The following is a 24,623-nucleotide window of genomic DNA, read 5'->3' as shown; positions in this document are numbered from 1 at the left end:
CAATTAAGCCTCCAATCTCCTCCTCTCACTTTTGCCCTCTCTCTTCCAATCTTCATCGCTGACTCCCTCTCCCTTTCCAGTCACACCTCTCTTTTTTTTAAAACATCTAAAAGGCACGCATTCAGGAAACGGTTGACCAGACGAAGGACACCACCATATTACAAACAACTGACAAGATGATGCTTTCGTCGAAACATTCGTTGTGGACGCAGAAGATACCTCCAAGAAAATATTTTTGATATGTTTCTTGCTTGTGTAAGTGCAGGCTGACAACTTTGAATCTTGATCATTGCCCATCTTGCAAGAAAGGTTTCAGCATTATTCGCTGAAATTGATGTGACTAAATACATCCATTTCTGGCTGATCCTAGCACGTCCACGCAAGAAGAGCAGCTCATCGACCTTTCGTGACCAATCCCTGAAAATGGTTTCCAAACAACACCAGTGCCAAATTCTGGATTAGCGTCAACGGTGAATATTCTGAGAAAGCAATGAAAGTTCTTCTGCCATTTTCAACTTCATATATGTGTGAGCAAGGATTTTCAGCATTGGCAGCACTGAAGTCGAAATACAGAAATCGTGTGGATGCAGAGGCTGAGCTGCGAATAGCAGTGGGTACGTCGCACCCAGGTTCGCTTCTCTATGCAACAGCAACAGGCTCAACCTTCTCATTAATCAAAGTGAGTGTCCAATAAAATAATATTTATTAGCACCACAGATTTGCTTTAGTAAAATTTCATTAACAGTGCAGATACGAACGTTGTTGTCGACGCGGCGTTCGAGGTTAGCTAAGGCCCCCCCCCGCTCTTCCACCGACCTAGCTGGCTAAGGGGTCGCGGACGTAGTCGCCACATGTAAAAGGTTGAGAACCGCTGATGTACAGAGTGTTTTGTGTGTATGCGAGCTCGCGCATGTATCTACGATGCTGTCCCCTACTCTCACAAAAAGCAATGTGAAGTAGAGTTATCAACATGTCTTTGTTGTATAACTGTTTGAATTGTTCAACACCTGTCACCAGCCAGCTGTCTCGTTGTGCTCTCTGTCATCACAAAGTAAACCCCGTTTAACACATACATCCATATACGCCAACTCGTACGCATTCTTTCTCTCTCTCTCTCACACACACAAACATTTATACAAAACCTATATAGCATGTAAATTTATAAATAAAACGGGTGTAATTACAGTCGGGTGTGACTGCAGCGTATCGCGTGGACGGGTACTGGCTGCGGTGAAGCTTGGGGAGGAGATGGGCACCGCCAAGCGAAGGAAGTAAGTCCATTAACAAGATATGAATTTACACAGCAATGACTTGCTGGATCGGAACACTCCAGGGAGGGGAAAGCGAAATTATGCGACTGGAACCGTCGTTCCCACTATGGAGCATGCCATCGAAAAGCCTGCCACCGATGGGTCGATCCGTAACCAGATCGATTTCATCTAACTGCCGAGATGCTTCAAATCAAGCATTGATCCGACAAACATAAGGGCATACCAGGGTCTTGTCAAGTCTGAGGCTAAAGGTGAAGGGTCACACGCCTAACCCACGCATTCGCTTTGATCTGGACAAAACTGCATGCCAGACCCCAGTGTTACCGAACTCTTTCAAATGCAAGTTGGAGGGAAATTCGCGGCCCTGAACCTCATTGACTGGAATGATTACTTCAAAGAGGTACTCTTGACCTTCTCGGGTGTCCAAAGGCAAAAAAGGCCAGCAAAATAATTAAATCCGGCCGCTATGGCAACTGCAGATTTCAGTGAATCTATAAGCTTTTGTCTTATCACGTGGATCATATTAATAATGTAAAATTTGCGGAATAAGCAATGAATGTCTGTTAGGAGATAGACAGGACACATACGAGTACATGACAGGACAGACATATATGCTTCTTGTCGGCTATTGCGGCCTATATGGAGGATTTGGGAGAATTATGCATGCATGTGACCTTCAGCCCAAGCCGAGGGTAGACCACTTCCAGTTGATGTCGGCTGTGGATACATGTAACGTTCTTCGAACATGTCGGCTCATACAATAATAAACAGTTCAGGCCTACTCTCCAACATTATCCTTTAATAGATTTCCAAAGGATGAGCAAATGAAAAAGTTTGGTTGGTAAAAAATGTCTTTGGGTTTATGAGCTTGTGCATGTGCAAGCATGTCTGTGTGTAGACATTTTGTAAATGCCCTGAGCTCCATCAGGAGGAGGTATGCGAGTACTAAATAGTTGTTATTATTATTGTTGGATGTACTTTGTGCACAACCACAAAGCTTGAACAAAATTGTGCATTAAGAAAACAATTAAATCTGTTATTATTCTATGTTCTGTATCCTCTAGGAACATATATATTTCACAGATTTCAACAGTTATTCCTTATTGCATACGAATAGAGCATGTTTTTCGCACATAATTACGAAAAGGCGAATTGTGGTGACTCAGAAACAGTGAGCCTGGCAGGATGACGAAGTCGTACGGCTTGACCAAATATAGCAGGCCAATTTTTAAGTGGATAATTTTGTATGGCCAGAGAAGGGTATTATAAATATCAAAATGGTCCTTGACAGAAAAAGCCTCCCACTCCTTAACTAAATAAGCAATGCTGTAACTTATGCAGTGGTCGTTTTAAGCTACAAAATTTCTGACAGGCACTAACCGTTGCGCCACCGGGGCTCCCTCTTTGTTATTGAACTGAGGGAAACATTTTTTATGATATTCTCACGCTTGACACCTTTAATGCCATCACAGGGAAAGGTAGGATGGGGCATTGTGCAGTCCACAGGCCACTCATGTCGTGATTTGATTCTAAGCTGCAGTATTTAGGCAGCATTTTAATTATTTCTCACTTGGTGCTGGAGCTGCCTTCATGCTTCAAGGGAGGCTACTCTCCAGAACACAACATCCGAAAGTGCAACCAAATCCAAACCATGCCTCCACCGAGCACTAAAAAGCCACTGTTTCCTACTACAGATGACCCAGTTGCTCCAGAGGTATTATTTAATACAATATTATATAGCGTTTTTGATTTTACTTAGACTTTCCCTGCTTCGACTGGAACGAGTGGACCAACGGGGAAGAACTTCTCCCACGATCTGTTGTCTCTATTTGTAAATAATGAATTTAGTTAGTTCTTTAGATATTTCCATTAAAAATGACGGATTCTATAATTCTAGTAAATGTGCTATTTGTGTTATTGTGAACAGCAACCAATTCAGCCAGCAACAGTTGTTGTAATCCAGCCAGGATCATACAATCTTCGCATTGGAAGAGCATCAGATGCCTATCCAGTAACTGTTCCACATTGTATTGCGCGAAAAGTCAAATCATCACCATTCCAAGAACAGTCTTTAGAATGGATAGTGCGCGAAGAATGCAGCGTAAGATTTTGTCGGATTTTGTAGAAAATATATGTTATCATTAATATTAAAGCAGCCTTAATATCAGTTTATTAAAAAAATTATTTACATTGCAGACATGATTATAAATTGAATGAGCTTGCACTGTGTATACAATTCAAGACAAAATGGCAGATGACAGACCCAGCAAGTATCAATATATAGAAATTATTTAAATGAGTATTGCATTTGACTTGCATAGCACCCAGAATCTGACCATCAGATTAAAGACGGTATCAAGTCTGTTGAAGAACTACTATTGTCACGTCCTACTTTGACAGGAGAATATCGCCAGCTTACTCCTTTTAAGCAGGTGGGTGCTATGACTACAGCAATATTATGCTGAATGTGTATGATGGGTTTTTGTACATTTGTATTGGGATTGTTTCTTTTACATATTTTGTGAATGTTGGAATACCTGTAGATTGTTATATGTGTGTGCATTAGCATCTGTAAACATGCATGTTTCCTCACAAAATAATAAATAGTTTTATAGCACTTTTAGAAAATCCCTTATTTTGTATCCACAGCTTTCAGTCTTTAATAAACAAGCACAACCAGAGATGTCTGAACGAATATGTTCACAGAGATGGACCAGCACAGAATCCAAGACATTCTTTGTGGGAGAGGAGGTATGGAATATCAAGTGTTCCTATAGCAACAATCTAACACAAGCAACATTATTATATTGTAGAATTATACAGATTCTCATGGAATAGTTGACTTTCAAAAACTAATCTGTGCTTTTTAAATACTTTGCTCAAATATTTGCAGGGACAAACCAGACTAAACTGTTCAAGTTAAATATGTCTTTAATTTTTGTGCAAAAGTGGCAGTTTTGCTTACTCAGATTATTGTCTGTGGAACATTTATTTAGCTGCATTGTTTCTTTTTTCACCTTTTACAAATTGAAAAATCTTTCGGTATATGCGTATCATTACAATCAATTCTAGAATCGAGGTAGAGGGAGGGTATTCTAAACTAAAGGGAGACAACAACCTGCAAGCCTGAACTGGTTTGCAGTGTATCTACCAATTCTTCTTACAGAAGACTAGTAACCATTTTAAGGAATGTATTTGCATGCAAATGCATGCATATAGGCACATCCTGAACATGAAAAATATCTTGCACAGTGATTTATGTGGTTTTTTTTAGCATTTTTCTTCTAGATAAATTGACTATCGGTTATTTAAAAAGCAAACAGAACATGTCATTTGTCTGTCTTAGTTTGACCAATTCTAAACATGATGCTCTCATTTACTGTTCTAAAAGGCAATGTTCATTAATGCCAAAGATGGCTATCAACTGAGCTGGCCAATCAAAAGAGGTCGTTTTAACCTTCATAATAAGGCAGGGGGCACTCTTACCTCAGTTCTAGCTGATCTTGAAACAATATGGAGCACAGTCATCATGAGCCATCTACACATCCCTCTCAAAGACTTCAAGGTGGAAAGCTTTTAACATTGGCTTCTGAAGGGAAGAAAACCCTTTTTAGAATTATGTAGTCTTAAAGATGAGATAAAAATAAAGATATTGGTCCCAGCATCTGAATCCATGGTGAAGTGCTATGTTAGTCTCTTTTTGATTGATAAAGTGTTTTATTTTCTATGCAGTTAAAAATTTGTTTTCATATAGGGATTTTTTTGGGTTACAACTCATTTTTATGTTTACTTGGCATCATAAATCTCTTAAATTAATTTTAAACATAATTGACTGAATGCTTTTTACAAAATGGACCACAGAGTCTGTATGTTGGAGAAACATTATTGGGGGATAAATTATTAGGACTATAAAGGTGTGGAGCATATCTCTGACAACTGTATCCAACTATGAAAGAGGAGTCTTTGTTCTTGGAGATCTAAAATGTGATTTATGGACACTTTATGTCTTGCATTCTGTCCCAGCATTACAGGGTAGTTCTGCTCATTCCTGACATCTACGTGCACAAACACGTGAAAGCCATGGTAGAACTGTTACTGAATAATCTGGGATTTGAAGCTGTCATTGTGCATCAGGTACTGAGATTTTATGCAATTGTTAAAATATACTGCAATTTATGTCAACTATCCATGGCAGTTTGTCTCTTTGTATTATGACACAGTACTTATATTACTTCAGTTACTATAAACTTTATGCTTTAAAAAACATGCTTTCTCTTCACTGATGAGCACATTCATATGGAATTTAATGATTTCCTGTTCATGCATCAAGTTTAAAGTGCCTTTTTGACATCAACAGGAGTCAGTGTGTGCAACATATGGTGCTGGAGTAACTTGTGCTTGTATAGTTGATGTTGGGGATCAGAAAACTAGTATTTGTTGTGTTGAAGATGGCATATCTCATAAGGCTACCAGGTATGTTAAAATGTTTTGTTTCCCACAGAATCATTCATCGTTGCTTAGTTAAAGTGAGAAAGTTTTCAGGAGACCTATGGCTAACCACTTTGATGGTCACTATTTCTGAGCTGGAATAGAATGATTCTTTTAATCAAGCTAAACTACAATTAAACTAACATGGCACTATGTTAATTGTTTAAAAAAAAAACAAACTAGTGGATAAAATCACAGTTTTGTAATGCCTTTATGTACTGAAGTCTCAACTGCATCATTGAAACATTTTTATGTCATTTGATGCATTTCTTCTCCTGAGATCAGTAGAGTTAAGACCAATATTTCACCTCTATCCTTATATGATTTATTTGAAGTTAAGTTATTGACTTTCAGACACTGGTCTTTCACTTGATGCTTTCAAAAAAATGATAACTGTCACACTGTTGTTGACAGGATCACCATGGAATATGGTGGTAGTGATGTTAGCAGATGCTTGCATTGGTTGCTTCGGCGAAGTGGTGCCAGCTTTCCAGAAATGAGGCTTACTCAGGCCACAGGCATACTGCAATTACAGGAACTTAAAGAAGCTTTTTGTCACATGGATCAGGTAACTGAATTTTCTTCCTAAATTAATAACATGCAAAAGACAAACTTAATAACAAGAGTCATCTGTTCCTTGCTGTTGGATTGGCGATAAGAATCGTTTTTCGGCTGAGACTTGTTAGACAAACTTATCTCTTTCATAAAAGTTCAACTTAATGTAAGTCATAGGGGATTTCCAGGCTGTCCTATTGTATAACTGTGCATCAGATCATCATCATCATAATTCTCTGGATGAGTGTTAACTCTAGGAACTTTTCTTCATAAACACACCATATGAAAAACATTGTTTGAAGGATCGACATGGTGTTCGACCGCATGTGATGCAAGTCAAGCTTCCTCAGCAACACATCATCAAGTACAGCCTGCGCCTTGGAGACGAGATGATTCTGGCTCCTTTGGCCCTTTTTCGACCAGATTCCTTTGGCTTACAAGGATCTCACCTTATTCGCACACAGACACGCTGTGAGGGGGATCCAGAGGATCCACATGATGAGGACTATCTTAGACGAACTCAGCGACAGTCACAGGTAAAAAGTTTCAGCTTCTTGCACACTTTTATTTAACTGTCTCCCTGCCAGGTTGGAATTTTTTAGTCAATTTTTTTACCCAGCCGTCCCAAATGTCTAAAATTTTCACCAGTTACTCATTTCTGGTTACAATGTGATATTAAATCATTTTCAGCAGTCCACAAAGAGTAAAATAATTTCGAAACATTTTTCTTCTTCAGAGAGTAAAATTTTAACAAATGTAACTGTGCAGCCTTGATTCTGCTTCTGCATGCAATAGTTCCTTCCCTTAGATGAGTGCATACATTTAAAAAATAAACCTATCCCCCCTCCCCCTCCAAAAAATGTAAAATGAAAAAACTAAAATGTTCAAAATAAAATATTTTAAAAACGCTTTTATTTAAACTGTGCTAAAAAGGATACAAAGTTTTATTTTTCTAGATTTTCCTTAATCCATGTAGTTTAAGGAAACCTAAGGAAAAAAATTATTTTATCCATTATCAGTTCAGTTCATATATTTTTTTAACTTATTTTATTTCTTTATTTTCAAACACCACCCCTCCCCCCAAAAATAAAACAAAAAAAAATTGTGAAAAAGGAACATTATTCTAAAAATGTTGGTTGTTGGTGTCTTTACACCACTCAATTATCAAGATCTTTTTCTGTGCCTTTTTCAAATTCATAACTGTGGAAAAATTATTACCTTATGTTGATTGCTTCATATGATCATTTTATTGCAGAATTATATCAAGTGACTTTGAGCCTAAAATAAGTCAAGGCCTTTTACTGCTTTAATGATGTGATGGAAGTTTGAGAATTAAGTAGCATGCTGTACAGGATTTCTAGAAGAAATTGGTAATTGTATATATTTACTTTAAAAAAAAAAATTAAGTTTGCCCAAAGAGTGTGTGTTTTTTTTCACTAGGGTGGTCGACTTGGGGCACCAAAGAAAGATACCTCTGATGGTGCACGAGACCTCACAGAAACTAGCATGAGCAACCTGGATGACCTTAATCCAACAGCTATGGATGATGACTCAAATGATGCAAATGACAGTCTTGCTCCCACAGAGGGTGGCACAAAGGCCAGCAGGAAGGAAGAAGAAGAAGAGGAGGAAATGGTGGAGGAAGAAAGTAACTTGCAGCTCATGGGCGTTGATCAGGCAGTGCTTCACAGCATTGAGAAGTGTGGTCTGTACCTTTCAACAAATTTCTGCACTTTTTCTAGACTTTTAGGTATTTTGTGGTTGTATGAAAAAGGTCGTTGTCTCTCTGTTTATTTCTGACAGGGATATGGTAGTGGGTTCACAACCAAACTGCTACTCTTGTTATTAAAATAATGGTTTCAACAATGTGAATAGGAGTGATAAAGGTATAGGTCAACCCTTAACCATTTCAATGTTTGGGAGTGAGATCACACTTTTTTCAAGCAATCATTACATTGTTGAACGTAGATCAACATTAAATTTGAAGTTTATCAGGTTGAATGTATAGCAGAATGACCACAGGTATTTAGAGACATTTATATGTGTTTTTAACATAAAACTTTTTGTGGCAGATGGCGATGAGGTGAAGCGTAAGATGTACAGCTGCCTTCTTGTAGTGGGTGGAGGAATGATGTTTGAAGGGGCACAAACCTGGCTTCAGTATCAGGTCTGGATGCAAATGCCAGTACAACACCGTGTGGCTCTTGAAACCATGGATGTCATCACAAGGCCAAAGGTCACAGAATATTTCATTTTCACTAGTTTATGCAGCTAAATTACCTATGGCATTCCATTGGTCTTCATGATCCATTTGTAGTGGGCAGTCTATGCCAGGTTCAACGTAAAAATTAGAAGTTGGTTATTGTGGTCTGTTACACTGTCTCAAGTGTCCCATAAATCATTCATCTTACCCTGTGGAATGTGTTTCTTTTTTTTGCAGGACATGGATGCCTGTCTTGCCAGCTGGAAAGGGGCTGCAATTTTAGCATGCCTTGACAGCAGCCAAGAGCTGTGGATTCGTCAGAATGAATGGCGTCAGTTCAGTGTCCGTCTTCTCAGGGAGCGGGCCCCTTTTATTTGGTAACATGTCTCGAATGACTCAAAACAGTGGCTTAGTGATTTGAGGAAAGCATGTTACCTATGGGGCAGCAACAACAAGGCTGCACATGATGATTATTCTTTGCATGTATTAACCTGACATTGAGCAGATATGAATGAAAACCATTTATTTTTATAATTAAGAATGACAACCTTTAGTATGTGTATTTAAAAATAAAAAAAATTAACTTGATACTTGTGTTCATTATTTGTGTAAAATGTGTGAACAAGCATTTGCTGTTAATGTAATAATTGACAATAGTGCAATAGTTGAAGAGTTATATATTGGTCCCAGCTTTGCAAAGAAGTGTTTTCATTGCTCTGTATATAAAAGATTTTTTTTTCATAGATATGAATGAAATGGTTACATGCTAGAATTTAAGACATCAGTTGTAAGAATAAAGAATAACAAAGTTAAAATGTTTTTCTTGATTATACTTTCACATCTCACTGCAAATGTGCACACATAAAGCCCATACAAAAGAGTGGAAAAAAAAGAAGATATTTTACTGTTCAAATTAAGCATATGCATGAATGTGTTACATACATCAAGATGTCTTTGTATTTACATCAGTGACCAGAACATTATTTACAACTTTATCACCACTTCTGACTCTTCTTTCCTTTCTTAGCTCCTTTCTTAGCATTTATGTTTTTCTTTCTCTGTTTGTGTATAGCCCTCTGATTCATCCACACTGGATATTGCCCATGCTCATCTTTCTTTGTCTTTTTGTTGTACGTTTGTGAAGTACCACTTGTTACTTCCATGTTGATATCTGAAATCATGTAACTTTGTTTATGAATATGCCAAAATTATGTCATCTGACAGGCATTCAATGTGTGAGGTATGTATAGAAGAAAATGGTTAATCTATTGCTTTTCCCAAAGGATAGTGCAAATATATGCACTCTAAAGACAGAAGTGCAAATATATGCACTTTAAAGATACGATGAAAAACTCTCATTTAAAGTCATGATATATTTTATATATTCTTCAAAACTGTGGTTCTTAACTTGTTTTAAAGACAGAAGAAACACTAAAATAGGATCACAATAAGCAAAACAACAACAACAAAAAAATACCCCGAGGCCTTTATAATGCCTAGCAACTTGAACAAACGAGAAATATACTTAAATCTGAAGCCACTACAACACTACTCACCATCCTGTTTCATTTCCTCAGCATTAGCTTTGATCTCTGAGGCTGATTTCACTGTGAGAAAAAAAAAAAGGGAACAAATGTGGTATTTGCTATCAGTGGTTCTTTAGATGGATATAGATGTCCATTTTCTATGGTTCTTGATTTTAACCCACAATGAAAGGACTGTGGCTTTGCTGGGAAAGGCAATTTTTATTACTTTTATTGCAAAGTTCTACTTTCCAAAAATGTATGGGTTTTCTCTGCTCTAATGTTCACCAGAGAGCAGAAAACATCACCCACAGTTGTCTTCAGTTATTAGCCAGTCTTTGTAATGCTTATACCTCTTAGAATTGAGCGCATCTTTGTGATGCGGATACTAGCGCGCTATAAAACTACATCATCATCATCAGCAGTGCTAAGAGGGTTAAGGAATACAACAGGTACTGCTGTAACAAGACCTGGTGTCTCAGGCAGAACCAATGCCTCCTTATAGTCTGTCCATATGCAGACATTGGTCTTGTGGTGTTGATGAATAGAGGTCTTCTACAGAATATGTGTCTTGATGGATTAGCAGGCATTTCTGTGGTTTTATTTGTTCAATATATAATCAAGCATGAGCTGTGTGTGTTTTGCATTTGCATGTTATTTTAATTTAGCTTTGTTCCTTGCTTTTATTTTTTATTTTATTTGATATTCCATACTTATGTTTAGAATTATTTTTTAGGAGACAAGCAGACGTGCAGTGCTATGAAATGAAGAGTGAGCCATAAACTGTGACCTTCAGCCTATGAGGAGACATTGGTTCTACCTGAGACATTGGGTCTTGCTACACATGGATTATATTTAAAACTGAATTTGTTAAGACCTCATTATATGATATGACAGTGACTTGAGACCCATATCTTTGTAATTGCCATTTTTAAATTCAGCCCATGTTGTGACTCTATGCTACTCGAGGAGTAACAAGGAATAAACTAAAATCAGTCCTAGACATCCAAAATCACTATCATTGCAGCCAAAGCCGAAAAAAAGATTGTTATCTTACCAATCTGTGTATTTACATCTTTGTAAAGAATTATGATCCACCTGATCGCTTGAAAACACAAATGTTTATTAGATACACCTGTTAAGTTAACCATTAAAATTACCAGTGTTGTTAATCACCAGGTGGCAGTTTTGGGCTTTCACAGACAACTTACTTGTGCATACTTCTTCCATGGCATTTTCCGAATCCTTGTTGAGGATATCTCTCATGACAGTTGCTTTCAGCTTCACTAACTCTTTTTGTGCGAACTTCTGACGTTTAATATTTCTCATCTGACGCCGATGTTTACTTCGTATGCTCTTAGCCATTCTTTTAACAAACACAAAAAATGAAGAAATAAACATTCCTCATGATCGTAAATATATACACACAAACATTCCGATTCATCTGTACATACAAAATATGGTAATGAATACGATTCACGATTAAGAATGTGCATCCCAAAGTGAAAATAGAGGGTTGGCATTAATTAATAAGTATTTAAAATGTAATAGTATATACAAATATCACTAATAAAGTAATAATGTTAGAATAATTACTAGTCACGTAATTGTTTTATATTACAGTGCAGCTAAAACATGGAAATGTATAACAAGTTCCGTGGCTAAAAACAACAGGACGATGTCCACAGACGTGGGCTTTCGAGCCTAAACGAAATGTTATCATCAACAAATGCATCATAACAATCTTGACCAAACGTATTAATCATAACGAGACAATCCAACTGAAAATAACAAAACAAACCTCTGCTTCCAGCGCTTTAGACTTTCAACACGTGGGTACAATTCTCAAAACGCTCCAATCGTGAACTCTTTAGGGAAGAAGTCCAGTATGGCTTTTAATGTTTGGGTTACCCTATCACGCCACGTTTCGTTGTTTATAAAGCGAAACCAAATAAACAGCCAGACAACTAAAGGTACTTTAATTATCATAGACAAACAGAGAAACCCCACACTAATGAAACCCACAATAATTGACTAATGACAATAAAAGGGTTATAAAGCCAGAACGAACAGCTAATTATTCTTTTCATCGTTTACACCCATTGACCATTAATTGTGACTTATTCATGCTTCAGTGTTTGTTGCAGCTATGAGCTCTGTGTCAAATCACAACGAGGTGAATGTACGTGAATTATGGCGCACAGCAGATGCTGTTTGTTTTGACGTAGACTCCACAGTTTGCAAGGATGAAGGCTTGGATGAACTGGCAGAATTCTGTGGTGCTGGAGCAGAAGTGAGAGAATGGTAAAGGATACAAAAAAATCACATCAACTTCTATAGGTCTCGTGTAATGCCACTTCTGGGCGAGAGGTGAGGGTGTCGACGTAAAGAGGGTATAGATCCATAATGGGCGGTAACTGGGGGAGATCTGTTCTGACGCAAAATGTGGCACGAGGCTCATTTAGCTGATGAGATGAATGAACTGCAAGAAAACAGAGAATATAATTGTACCTGTAAATGAAGAATAAAGGCTGCATTTACAACATATTTTTGACTCATTTCATTTAGCATGGGTTTGATCTGCTTACTTGCATTTTGCCTATTTTCATACTAGGACAAACAAGGCAATGGGAGGTGATGTCACATTTAGAGAAGCACTAACGCAAAGGCTAAACATTGTAAAGCCAAGCCAGCAGCAGCTGGAAGCTTTTATCACATCACGACCACCACAGTTAACTGACGGCATTAAGTAAGTTGGCCACTTGAAGGAGTTTGTTTCTAATCTACTAAAGCAGCTTTCTGCATGTTTTTGTTTCCTTTTAAAGTAAACTTTAAAAAGTATGTCATATCACGAACTGATAGAAATAACATTTTAAAGCAGCTAGTGACGATGATTTAATATACAACAAACTGTACACATTTGTGACTGTACTGATAATACTTTAAGCTTAAATCTAAGTGCTGCCTATTTTTTTAATGTTATTCATTATCTTTACAGCATAAAAAGACATTAGAATTATAAATTAAAATTTTATTTCAATACTAAGTTTCATGTAATTATTTGTACATTTCATTGCAGAGATCTTGTTTCTCTGCTCCATTCAAAAAATGTTCCAGTGTTTTTGGTCTCAGGCGGTTTTCGAAACATCATAGAACCAGCAGCAAAAATCCTGAACATTCCTTTGGAAAATGTATATGCAAATAAACTTCTTTTTAAGGATGGTAAGACACTTTTAAATTAAAGTTCATTTCATTTATTTACTTGTAATGTTTATTATCATCACATGTCAGTTATAGTTTAAGCCAAGGACCTGTGAAGAACTCATCCATTCAAATATTTTTGAACCCTTTCAAGCAAAGGAATATCTAAAAATCCAGTCTAGACCTAGCCTTTTTTTCAGAGATTTTCTTTATTCTTTTATTGTCAGATCCTAAAGTTTGAGATAAAACTTACACTGTTCTACTATCTCCCTTGCCCAAAATGTCATTGGTAGGCTAGATATTAGTGGTTAAAAAGATAAGTATGTAGTTTTGTTCTATGATATGCCTTAAAAAAAGAATTTTACTTCAGGTTTGTATGACGGGTTTGACCCTAAGGAGCCAACATCCGATTCTGGAGGGAAACAGAAAGTTGCAGAACTGCTCAAGCAAACATATGGCTTTAAATGTCTCATCATGATTGGTGATGGTGCCACTGATATGGAGGCAGCTCCCCCTGCTGTAAGTTATACAACAAAATGTTAACTAGTAACTTGATATATTGCAGGATTGTTAGAAGGATATACTTTATCCAAATCTTTCTGAGCAAGTAGTTGTTTAGATTCGTGAATCTCCAATGGAATGTTGATTACGTTTTTATTTGTTTTCTAGGATGCATTTATAGGATTTGGTGGGAATGTTGTCAGAGAAAAGGTGAAGAAGAATGCCAAGTGGTTTGTGACAGACTTCAAAGAACTGATCAAACCATTGCAAGAGCCACAAAAGAATGATCTTTTATGATGGTGGCCTCAGGTTTATGCATACAAATTGTCTCTCTTTTTTTTAAATAGCTTTTTAAGTATTTTACTGGAGATATATTTTGTTCTACTTGTGTGGTTATGCAAGATCTCCATCAAAAAGCTAACTTTCAGTTTTATCATGGAAGTTCTGAGATGAACATGATCAAATGATGAACATGATGGGTGTCAGAAACACTGAATGAATAACATAAATATAAATATTTTTACATGTGAGTGGAACAGGACAGATGAAGGAAATTCAGGGAATTTTTTAAATTATAAGATCTGATTAGTAAATGTTGTGAGTAGCAGGACAAGATTCTCTTGCCAATGATTGATATTCATGTTTTTATCAGAACAACATTCCTATATTTTTTGGATGTTTTTGTATGTTTTCAATAGGAATTTCTATTTTCTTTTCTTGTTTGTCAGATGTGAATTATTTAATAAAATTAAACTTGTCTAAAAGTAAATGGTGACATGTTTACTGCACATCATGCTAAGAATAATACACAAAGAGACAAATAAAAATCTCCTTTGTCTTTCTGCTTATTGTGATTTATTTGACAGTAATATCAAAGTCACCTTTTACCCACTGCAAGAGTTAACATACTTTACAACATAATTTCATCCACAATTGTAATTGACATCTCCATTGGTCTTATCTGACAAAATACCTCCTTGAGAGCATTTATATTGCTGTATGTTTTAATAATGAAAAAGTTTGAAAATGCTTTTAAAAAGTATGCTGTTCCAAATATAATCATTCTTTTCATATGTCATTAATAACAATAACAGTGGTAACTCTTGAAGGACTCTTTTCTTACTTAAGCTTTTAAGAACAAGAAAGTCATCCCACCAAGCTCTTACCTTATGTAAGTTACAATATTGGACATAAAGGCACCATACATAAAGCAAAATCCCTTTAACAGTGTCTGCTCACTCAGAGCCAATGAGTTTTAAAGAGCCAGTAGTTTAATCTTTCTCTTCCCACACATTCCATCCACCCAGCTCCCCTGAACATTTTTTATCTTGTCTGATGCATATGCATGGATATTCTCCACCCCATCACCTATCCTCCATTTTATTCAACACTATTCACACAGATATTTGTGTAATGTTTATCTGGAGGGGAAATGGGATGGATATCATCCATATTTGCATCAGCATGTGACTTTATTATTATTATTTTTTTTTTTTTAGCAATGTGGCACTTTTTGGCAGTATAAGTTATCCAGAAATATTCTGGAGTAGTTATTTTTCCCTTGGGGAACAAACACAAACACTCTGAAGGCAACAGTTTCAAACTCCTACACTCAGAGAAGATAGGTTCAACAATTATGGAAAGAAAAAAACCTGAATGGAAATATCACACCTCTCTCATTGTGCACTTTACAGATTATAATAAACAGCTAAATGTACTGAAAATAAAAAATCATGTTTTTTCACAAGGCATTTCAAAGCTGTACATTTTGGCATATTTCTGAGGATACAGAAAACAGAAGAACATGGGCTGGCTTAAGACCAGGTAGGAGCACAGTTGAGTTGATCTTTAAGAGTGACATCTTTATAGATAAGCATATATAGGATTAGCAGGACCTCTACCACAACTTCACAGACTTTAAAAGGCCTTTGTCAAAGTCTTGCATGAGGGGCTATAGCATGTGATGTAAAAATTCAACATTGAAGAGGTCTCATCAAAGCGCTGCATGAGTGGAGTACTGCTGAATAGCCAAATGGGAGCTTGCTTTCATGAGACAGCAGGTATCCTTCAAGGGTTTCCCTGAGATTGTCAACATTTTTCTGGAGAACATCATGTGTGAAACCCCTCCACAACTGACCATCACGATTCCATTTTGATCGGTGGAAGGCCGATTTAAAACGTATTTTGCAGACAACATCAGTCTGATAGGCACTAATAGAGAACTCCAAGAGCAACAGATTGACAGTTTAAATGCATATGGAATGGATACCATCCCCGATGAGTAAAGTTATATCTATTGGTGATGGCAGAGCAGATATGTACATGAATGAAGTATGACTCAAAGAGGTAAGCAGCTTACTTGGAAACCACCTTTAACAAAGACGGCAGCTCCAAATCAGATATCAGTATCAGGACTTGCAATAGCAAGAATGGCAATAGCTAGGCTGGACAAGGTCTGGTGCACCCGCTTTACATGTGAAATGTGGACTCTGCTTGCTAATATAGAAAGAAGAATCCAGGCATTTGAGAACAAGGATTTTAGAAATTTGCTCTGGATCTCATAAAGAGAGAATAAAACCCATGAGTTTGTATGAAGCATGGTTGCTACACTCACAACACGCTAGGAACCCTTATGGTCAAATGAAAACTTATGCCTAGCAAAAGAGGCAGCAGATGGTTTTTTAATAGATACAACATGAAAAAAAATATTTTAAGGCGGTCAGACTGTGTTTAACATCTTTTATGCATTTATAACTTTTTTATGGCTGATAAGATTATGTTTGAGCAATAAAAATATATAACAGGAAAATTGACATATAACTATACAGCAATAATATCACTCTTATTATCTTCAAGAAAGGAAATGGTCCTTTCCATTCCTTTCTTTGCTTTTTATAAATTGTAAAATGGAACTTTACTGTCCTGTCCTGCTGACAGGCTGAAAATCTCTGAAGTTGTTACAAATTTCAAATATCAAAAAGCTTGAAAATAGATGAAAAACTGTCCTGTGAGAATAAAGTGTTTGAAAAGGCACAGAGTAAGGAATATTTATTTAAATCTAAAATTAAAAATAACACTCTAATTCTTTACCTTGGGTTATGCATCATCATTCATTGTACAAAAATATAACAATGATAAAAAGCTCCAAAAGATAAAAGTAATTAAGTAATATTCCCTAGGAATGAATAGTTTTATATGCCGCTCATGTGTTGTGCATATGTACACATAACTAATAAATTTGCCAGTCATCCTATATTAAATGTTAGTTTAGAAAATGTGTGACAAAAATTACAGAGCTGAGGCATAATTGGTCACAAGGAATGCCATTTTACATAATCATATATGGAAATATCATGGCTTTAAAAAAAAAGTCATGCTCTAAATAAGTATCAAAATTTTCTGTATATGGTTTTAAGACTACATAGCTAGAACTATCTGGTTGCGTCAGGAATTACAGATGTGTGGAAGAGGACTTCTGTTTAATTTGCAATTTTGCCTCCTGACCATTGTCTGAGCAGCATGAATGGCACCATGATTCTGCGAACAGTTCTTCTACTTCTTCTAGCTTACATCCCTTTGTCTCTGGCAGCAAGCACAGGAAGAACAAGAACCCAACAGATGCTACACCGACATACAACCAATAGGTCCCTGAAAGAAATTCAGACAACATATGGCATAATCGAAAGCTAACTCAGCCTATGTGTTACAAATAAATAGTTAAAATTTTTTCACATATGTGTGTTATCTGCACCTGTATAGAAAAACGTATGACTGCTTTAATGACATAAATTATTTTTTTTCTAATGAGAATCACTGCTTTGCTTTGACATTTCAGATAATACACATATGTATCACTCAAAATAAGTTTATCAAACTGCACTCTATCATGCCAGTTGCATGATTCTCAGCTGTGAGATTGATGACAATGGTATAACACTTACTAAGGTAATGTAAAATAAAAATTGCTCTGCAAAATATCTCAGTGTTCACGAAACATATAATCCAAGTAGCTGAGGGTTTGGAATGAGTTATTTACCATATTTTGTGATGGTTTCTGTCAAGGTTAGAAAAGTCATTGACACCACTAGGTTGGACAGCCAGTTTGTTGCAGCTGACATGGAACTGCCAGTGGAACGAGCCCACAGTGGATAAATCTCTGCATTTATGGTCCATGGCATTGGACCCATACCTACAGAAAGGATGCACACTTGCATATGCATACAAACATGCTGTAAATGTGTACATGCACATATTCAAAAGTGAGTCCCAGGTCTATCACAAGATGAAATTTTGCCAAGAATTACATCAGTTCATCCTAAATAGTCAAGAGGTAAATACAATCGAAATTACAAATTTAAGAAGATTCAGCAACATGCTTACCAGGTGCAAAAAACATAAGATACATTGCCAATCCAAATATCGGCAACCATGAATAAGCTGTTGGACAGTAATCTTTAGCCCACACAAGGCCCACATCAGTCAAGCTGGCATTGGCAGCACATCGTCCATACTGGGAGTAGGCCTCATTATCATTAGATACAGACAGGCATGAACCATTATTTGCTTCTCCATTCACATCCACGAAACAAAAGCCACAGCTTTTATCTTCGATGCACAATTCACATGTGCTAGAGAGGAAATAAGAAAAGCGTCAAACAATTATCTTAAATACAAGAAAACTAAAGTGCAGATGAAAAATAGATTGCTTTTGATCTCAAAGTATAATTAACTATAGACTGAGCTTACATAAAAATATTCTCACTTCAAAGTCTTAAGGTAAATGCATTTTCAACTATGGGTGGGTGCCTTGTGTCAGCTGATGAAAATGACTCATCAGTAGTTTATGTTTTTTTTTAATTCTGTGTGTATGTGAGAGAATGAGTGACAGCAAGTGAAAAAGAAAGAGAGAAAGTGCTTATTGTGATTATATTATCATGTATTTTGTCCTAACTTTAAAGATCTAGTGCCAGATAGGCCACTAAATTTTCAGTCCCCAAATCACATCAACATAAGTAAAAGCGCATTGAACTTCGGTGTAATTTTATTCAGAGTGATGATCAAAAGATGGTAGTCCTACAACTGGTCACATTAAAAAATTGACAAAGTTGATCTCTGCTGCCTTGTGCAAAGTAAGTGAAAAAATGTTATGGCTTTTTCAGTTATTATGGATATAATGTTTGAAAAAAAACGTAACAAATTTCTCCTTACCTGTATGAAACACAATGGTTATTGCTAGAAATGTTTTCATTGATGACAATGTGTGGGGAGTTAAATGCAGAAATCTGGAAACCAACAGCTAACAAAGCCAAGCTGAGAATGACACCTAAAGGACGGAAAAATATAGTAGTAAAAGTAACCCCTTTCAAACTACACAAAACAAAACCAAAACAAACCAAACAACAGAACTTAGATATCTCTCTCTTAATATATCTCGAGGAAAAGTTTTAAAGCAAACTGTAATTAGCTCATAAAATTAAAACTCCAACTCCAAATCCTGTTAATAAAATTTAACTCTGTTCTTGCCCCAAATCTTCCAAGCCAAGCAAAAGCCAAGAAAACTGGAAGAAGTGATAACTTCACACAAAACTTTTTTTCATGCTTACTTCACCGGATAGTTTTGGTCAGTGTCAATATATGAAATAAAAAAAGATTTAAGACTGCAGGACAAACAACTTAATTTCAATTTTTATAGTGTATATGTATGGACACATCAGAAAATGTTACCATCATATACAAATTTATGATAACAAAAAATAATTTGATATGAATTGCGACAACAAATACAGTAACTTAAAGTAGTATGTTGCATACCTGCCAAGCTGCATAGAAGAAGTCGTTTCCGACCAATGCGTTCTACCAGCCAGACTCCCACAAGAGTGAAAACAAAGTTAATACCTGCTGTCATGGCAGCCAACCAGATGGCTAAGTGCTGATTGTTTACTCCAGCCATTTTTATAATAGAAGCACTGTAATACCTATGACAAATAAAACTGACATAAGATCACACACACAAAAATCTTTATAACATCAGTCTGATTATATTCTTTAGGAATTCAAGAATCTTGGGATAATAAAGTTGAACATTTGTAAGAAAACAGTTTTAGCTGACGCTATAGAAACTCTAGCACATGATGTGTCAACACTCATCACTTACATGACTGTGTTGATGCCACTGACTTGTTGGAAAAACTGGAGGCCACATCCAACAATCAATGCTCGTCGCATCCTGGGAGACTTCAGCATTAGCACAATGGTTGGATAGCTTGCTGTATGTATTAACAAAAGTAAATTATAATCACGATAGAATGGGCCTCTAGAAGAGGTTCTGCTATGATAATTATGTTAGTGAAGAAGACATTGTAATCATCCGATGAATGTTCAAGAATGTGCTCCAAAATAATCTTGACCTTAGAAAGTCATCCTTTAAATGATTTTGGTGTGATAAAAATGAGGATTAGTCAGTACATCTGAGAAGGGAAGTTGTAGGCTGAATAATGATTACGTCATGATCAAAAAATGTCATTTTGAAATATAAAATCTTTATTAATTTTAATGGACATTTTTAGTGTGCATATGCTTTAAATCTGATGCATGACAAGAAAATGAGTAAATTTTTTTTTTTATAATTTTCAATATTCTACATAAATCAGAAAAATATACCATGCACAAAGTAGAATTTTAGAAATATATTGTGCATTAAGTAGATTTGAAATTCAAAAGAAAAAGAAAGTGTAAAAGCACTAAAAAATTAATCAAAACATAAGTGATTTACTGACCCTGTTTATAAAGATTAAAAGGAATTTTGAGAAGGTTCAGGAGGATCAAGATTTTAGGTCGTACAAGTCTATCACTAGTTCTTGTAAGTCCTGACAGCTTCTTTATGTATAGCTGAAAAACTTGTTTTGAAGCACTGTGTTTGTTTTTCACTTACAGTGCATTCCACTTTTTCTCTCAGGTAGCTTCATTATAATCAAGCCATTCAGGAGTTATTGAGGTCTGCCATCATTAAGGTAAAGGTAAAGATTTATCATGTGTTGAATAATGCACACAATGCTAATCTTAAACAAGATTATATTATATAAAGAGTAAACTCCACATTTATTTATCATTTAGAATAAAATTAGTTTTCAAGCAGCAGCTTACAGTTATTGGTTTCTCTCTTATCCTCCTCACAACTTTCTCTCATGTCTGCCATTTCTTCTTCAACATCCTTGGTGCCACGAACAGCTACAAGTATTTCACGGGCACGTGATTCATTTCCCTTTTTCATCATCCAGCGAGGGCTCTCCGGCAAAAACAAGAAGCCAATCAACTGTATCAGTGAAGGCAAACCTGCAAGTCCCAGCATATACCTGGAAAAAAAAAAAAAGGATTAAAATAATTTTCTGCTAGCCTGCTGTCCTTGCACACTTCAGTTATAAACAGTTGCGAAACATGCAAATGGTCTTGGTTTTGCCATATAATCCAGCATGTCACTTCAGAGGTGGTCAATGCCAAGTTGAACAAGTAGAACTGGCTGGCAAACATGAAGAAATAGATTTTCAAGCAGGGCCTTCTCACTACTGCTTGACAGGCCTCAGCAGAGAGCCTTGTCACCCACTGTGTTTCGCTCAACAACCAGCCTATTGGACCAGCATATGTTGGTGCCAGTCAGAAGTTGCATGTATGTAAATGAATGTTTATTAAGTAATTAAGATTTATGCTGATTTCCTTAGAAAAAACATGTAGGGTGCCAGAGTAAAGAAAGCATGAAAGGGGAAAAATCCTGAATGCTGCACATAATGTATAAAATACGTATATTATACACATATATTGCAATATGAAAAGGTCACAGTGATATTATTGACTATCTGACCTCCATCCATCTGACTTCATGTAGCTAAAGCCTCCATCCAAAAGACTAGCTATAAACTGGCCACCTGTTATAAAAAGGGTGTTTACAGTCACAAGACGTCCACGTATATGTGATGGAGCAACCTCAGCAATATACACGGGCACGGTCATTGATGCTACACCTGTGATAAAAAAGTCTTATTAAGATTATTGAGACTTATTACACCTTGGAATTTACTACTGCTAACATACATGCTATTCCATCTCCAGGTCTTTAAATTTCTTTACCTTCTTACTGTTATATACTCATACATTTTGAATTTAAAAATGTTGCATTAACAATTATGGAAATATTCAATTGCAATGACATTTAACCAGTTAAGCTAATGCAGTTATATAATTGTTATTGTTGTTTTTTTCACGATAAAGTATTGTATTATAAAACACTTTCCATCTGCAAAACTGAGAGTGTTGCATGCAGTCTTCTTACCAATGCCTATGCCAATGATAAGTCGGCCAATGATCAACATGGTCACATTTTCTGCTAGTCCCAGCACCAGAGCTCCAGCAGTGAAGACAAGACTGGCCAGAATGGTACATACTTTCCTTCCAAATGCATCACTTAGGTAGCCCCTATGATCGCTGATAAAAAAGCTGCTCCTATTGTAACACTAACTATAACTTCTTGCAAAACTGGCGACAAAGAAAATTCTTCACGCAGTAAAAGCATTGCACCAGAGACTACACCTGTGTCATAACCAAACAGAAAACCACCAATAGCCGCAAAGAATGACAACAGCCAAACGTAAGCAGTAGTTTGTTGTTGTTTTGTGGCTCTTCCTCTGTCATCGTCAGAGTTCGTTTCTGGAAGAGATGGGATGGCATCCTTTTCGGAAGAAGTTTCATCCTGACCTGAAATGTAGCCTTTATTGATGGCAAATCTTTCTGAATCGGCTTCTGCTGATTTGAAAGACATGGTGTGCGACTGTCCGCAGTGGTCGCTCGACATCAGTCGAGTAGTCTCGTTCACATCTGCCATTTCGTATATGTCTTCGTCCGACCATCCGTTATCAGTCTCTAGCATAGCAATCCTCAAAAAGGTACCGAGTTTTTAAGACACTTATGCTATCATCTCTGATACAGGCTGCGCAAAGGTTAAGAAATTATCATCAAAACGGTCAACACTGACATTCTTGACCCCACACTCGAAAGCAGCCTAGTAGGCGTGGTTCTCGGGTCTATTCAACTTGTGATCGTAAACACTGGGAAGCAAATATTTTTTCAGGTCATTCTTTGTTGTCGCAAATCAATAAAAATACACTGTAAAATCCAATAAATTTATTATAATGCTTTGCTTAAAAATAGTTTAATGACAATTAAATTTCGGGCACTTCTGTACCACGACTACCCTCCAGGTATGCGGTACATTTCTTGCCTCTGCGTAAAAGAGATTTTACTTAAGGGAGATAAGAATCAATCATCACTCCAACAACTACCCTCTCGATCTCTCCATCATGTGTATTGTTAAACTGGAGAGAAAGAGAAAAAGAGATTACGGTATCAGGCCATACACAGACACACACATTTATGCTTAATCATCCGTGTGATAAAACTATAAAAATATACTGATTACCTTGAAGCTTTTGCCTTGACGTGAACACTGAAAATATATCCCTGCACTCAGTCCCAGCCAGTCCCCCGACCATCACCACTACTATATAAAAGTTTCAGTTTATTTTTTTCCTCATGAGGATAGATTACATCCTAGCAACTTATCGGAAAAAAGCTTCGTTTGTCTCTACCAGGGGTAGTAATTAATGATCAAGACTTTCCTCACAACTCCAGTTCCCCAATCACCTGCCAAACTCTTGATCGCCGAAACGCATATTTTTCAGAGCTATATATAGCTATATAGTAATTGGTTGTGAAACATGTATAGATGAAATTTGAAAACACACTGTTCTCATTTTCACACATTCCTTTATTTACAGTGACACCGATCTCGTGAACATCCATGTGTCGATCCCCCTAGGAAACATTCACCCTGATTTCCTGATGAACGCCTGCCCCTCCCACACAAAACATAAGATGTACTTCTCGGACTCTGGTTTGCTCAGAATCCTTCGTTTGATCAAGCAGTCCACAAAGTTCTCCCATTTTGTTTTAACGGCAGTTAATTTTCCTCAGACTTTAGGTCTTAGCAGGTATTCCTTTGAGATTAGGCCGGAACCAGTGAGAAAAGTCATCGACTAAAAACTGTTACAACTACGATGCTGTTGAATCTTACGGCAACAGGAAAAGGCTTAGAGAGATTTCTGCTTCTAGCTCCCTGGGCATTAGAAAGAAGCAAAGAAAATCCCGTTACATCAGAAGGTGCCACCGTCTCATGAGCTGTTAATTACTGTAAAAAATTTCCTGCTTTGGCACATGCTGATCTCCAAAAAATAGATGTACGTTCCTGCAAATCTATACTTTTCAAAAATGTTTATTTTTTTATTGCAGGCTCTGGTTATAAACTCGGTGGGAAAATCTCTTCTTCGACGTTAATGAGTGCATAAGGTGCAAAGGTACTGAATCTCAAGTCATTCAATTAAAAAAAAAATGAACAAAATGGCTTTATTGCATGATTGCATTTTTTAAATTGAAAATTTCATGCAGTGCATTGCCGACCGTATCGACTGTACTGATGGCATTCACCTCCTTGAGTAGCTACACTATAGGGACACGCAGTGGTTTCATAATTTTTTTTTTGAAAGGGGCTTTGAGCCTACCTTTGATAGCGGGAAAGCCATCTCTTAATCAACCTTTTTTATATTTTGCTGTGCATTGTGTCTGCATGTTTTTGTGTATTCATGTTTATGGAGGTGCGTTTGATGCCTATCCTTAGCCGGTGTGCTCTTCGCGACTTTATGTATGGAAAGGGTTTTGTGACCGGTTGATGCTGGAAAAGGCGCTTTATCAATTTGTTTATAATAATATGATGATGATGATGATGATGATGATAATAATAATAATAAATAATAATAATAAATAATAATAATAAATAAA

At 36.6% G+C, this 24,623-nt stretch overlaps 4 protein-coding genes across 5 annotated transcripts; 2 read left to right on the top strand and 2 right to left on the bottom strand.

The window, feature by feature from the left end:
* Positions 1-2,739: 2,739 nt before the first annotated feature.
* LOC112571555 (actin-related protein 8-like) lies at positions 2,740-9,105 on the top strand. Its single transcript, XM_025250612.1, has 12 exons — positions 2,740-2,985; positions 3,199-3,372; positions 3,593-3,703; positions 3,921-4,022; positions 4,663-4,836; positions 5,295-5,405; positions 5,629-5,744; positions 6,174-6,327; positions 6,617-6,850; positions 7,755-8,019; positions 8,387-8,550; positions 8,755-9,105. Exons 1-12 carry the CDS (start codon positions 2,923-2,925, stop codon positions 8,896-8,898), a joined length of 1,812 nt encoding a protein of 603 aa, XP_025106397.1. The 5' UTR covers positions 2,740-2,922; the 3' UTR covers positions 8,899-9,105.
* A 293-nt stretch (positions 9,106-9,398) lies between these two features.
* LOC112571558 (protein LLP-like) lies at positions 9,399-11,945 on the bottom strand. Its single transcript, XM_025250619.1, has 4 exons — positions 11,842-11,945; positions 11,252-11,406; positions 10,074-10,124; positions 9,399-9,688 (listed from the first exon to the last, which is right to left on the bottom strand). Exons 2-4 carry the CDS (start codon positions 11,403-11,405, stop codon positions 9,513-9,515), a joined length of 381 nt encoding a protein of 126 aa, XP_025106404.1. The 5' UTR covers position 11,406; positions 11,842-11,945; the 3' UTR covers positions 9,399-9,512.
* On the top strand, positions 11,922-14,580 carry LOC112571556 (phosphoserine phosphatase-like). Of its 2 annotated transcripts, none has more exons than XM_025250613.1 (6): positions 11,922-12,013; positions 12,188-12,344; positions 12,655-12,789; positions 13,120-13,262; positions 13,612-13,760; positions 13,911-14,580. In XM_025250613.1, exons 1-6 carry the CDS (start codon positions 11,929-11,931, stop codon positions 14,037-14,039), a joined length of 798 nt encoding a protein of 265 aa, XP_025106398.1. In that variant the 5' UTR covers positions 11,922-11,928; the 3' UTR covers positions 14,040-14,580. The 2 variants fall into 2 exon arrangements, with proteins under 2 accessions (XP_025106398.1, XP_025106399.1); XM_025250614.1 differs by having other exon boundaries at positions 11,935-12,013; positions 12,176-12,344.
* LOC112571553 (proton myo-inositol cotransporter-like) lies at positions 14,579-23,008 on the bottom strand. The gene is given in 10 exon segments (XM_025250611.1): positions 14,579-17,390; positions 17,779-17,931; positions 18,123-18,370; positions 18,951-19,065; positions 19,554-19,717; positions 19,897-20,008; positions 20,886-21,094; positions 21,598-21,757; positions 22,066-22,203; positions 22,206-23,008. Coding segments are annotated over 10 exon segments (1,950 nt in total). The 5' UTR covers positions 22,660-23,008; the 3' UTR covers positions 14,579-17,193.
* Between the last annotated feature and the right edge of the window lie 1,615 nt (positions 23,009-24,623).

Source organism: Pomacea canaliculata, linkage group LG9, assembly GCF_003073045.1.
Source record: "Pomacea canaliculata isolate SZHN2017 linkage group LG9, ASM307304v1, whole genome shotgun sequence".
Taxonomy (NCBI): Eukaryota; Metazoa; Mollusca; class Gastropoda; order Architaenioglossa; family Ampullariidae; genus Pomacea; species Pomacea canaliculata.
Note: the sequence above shows the minus strand (reverse complement) of the source record. Positions and strands in the feature narration are given on the sequence as shown.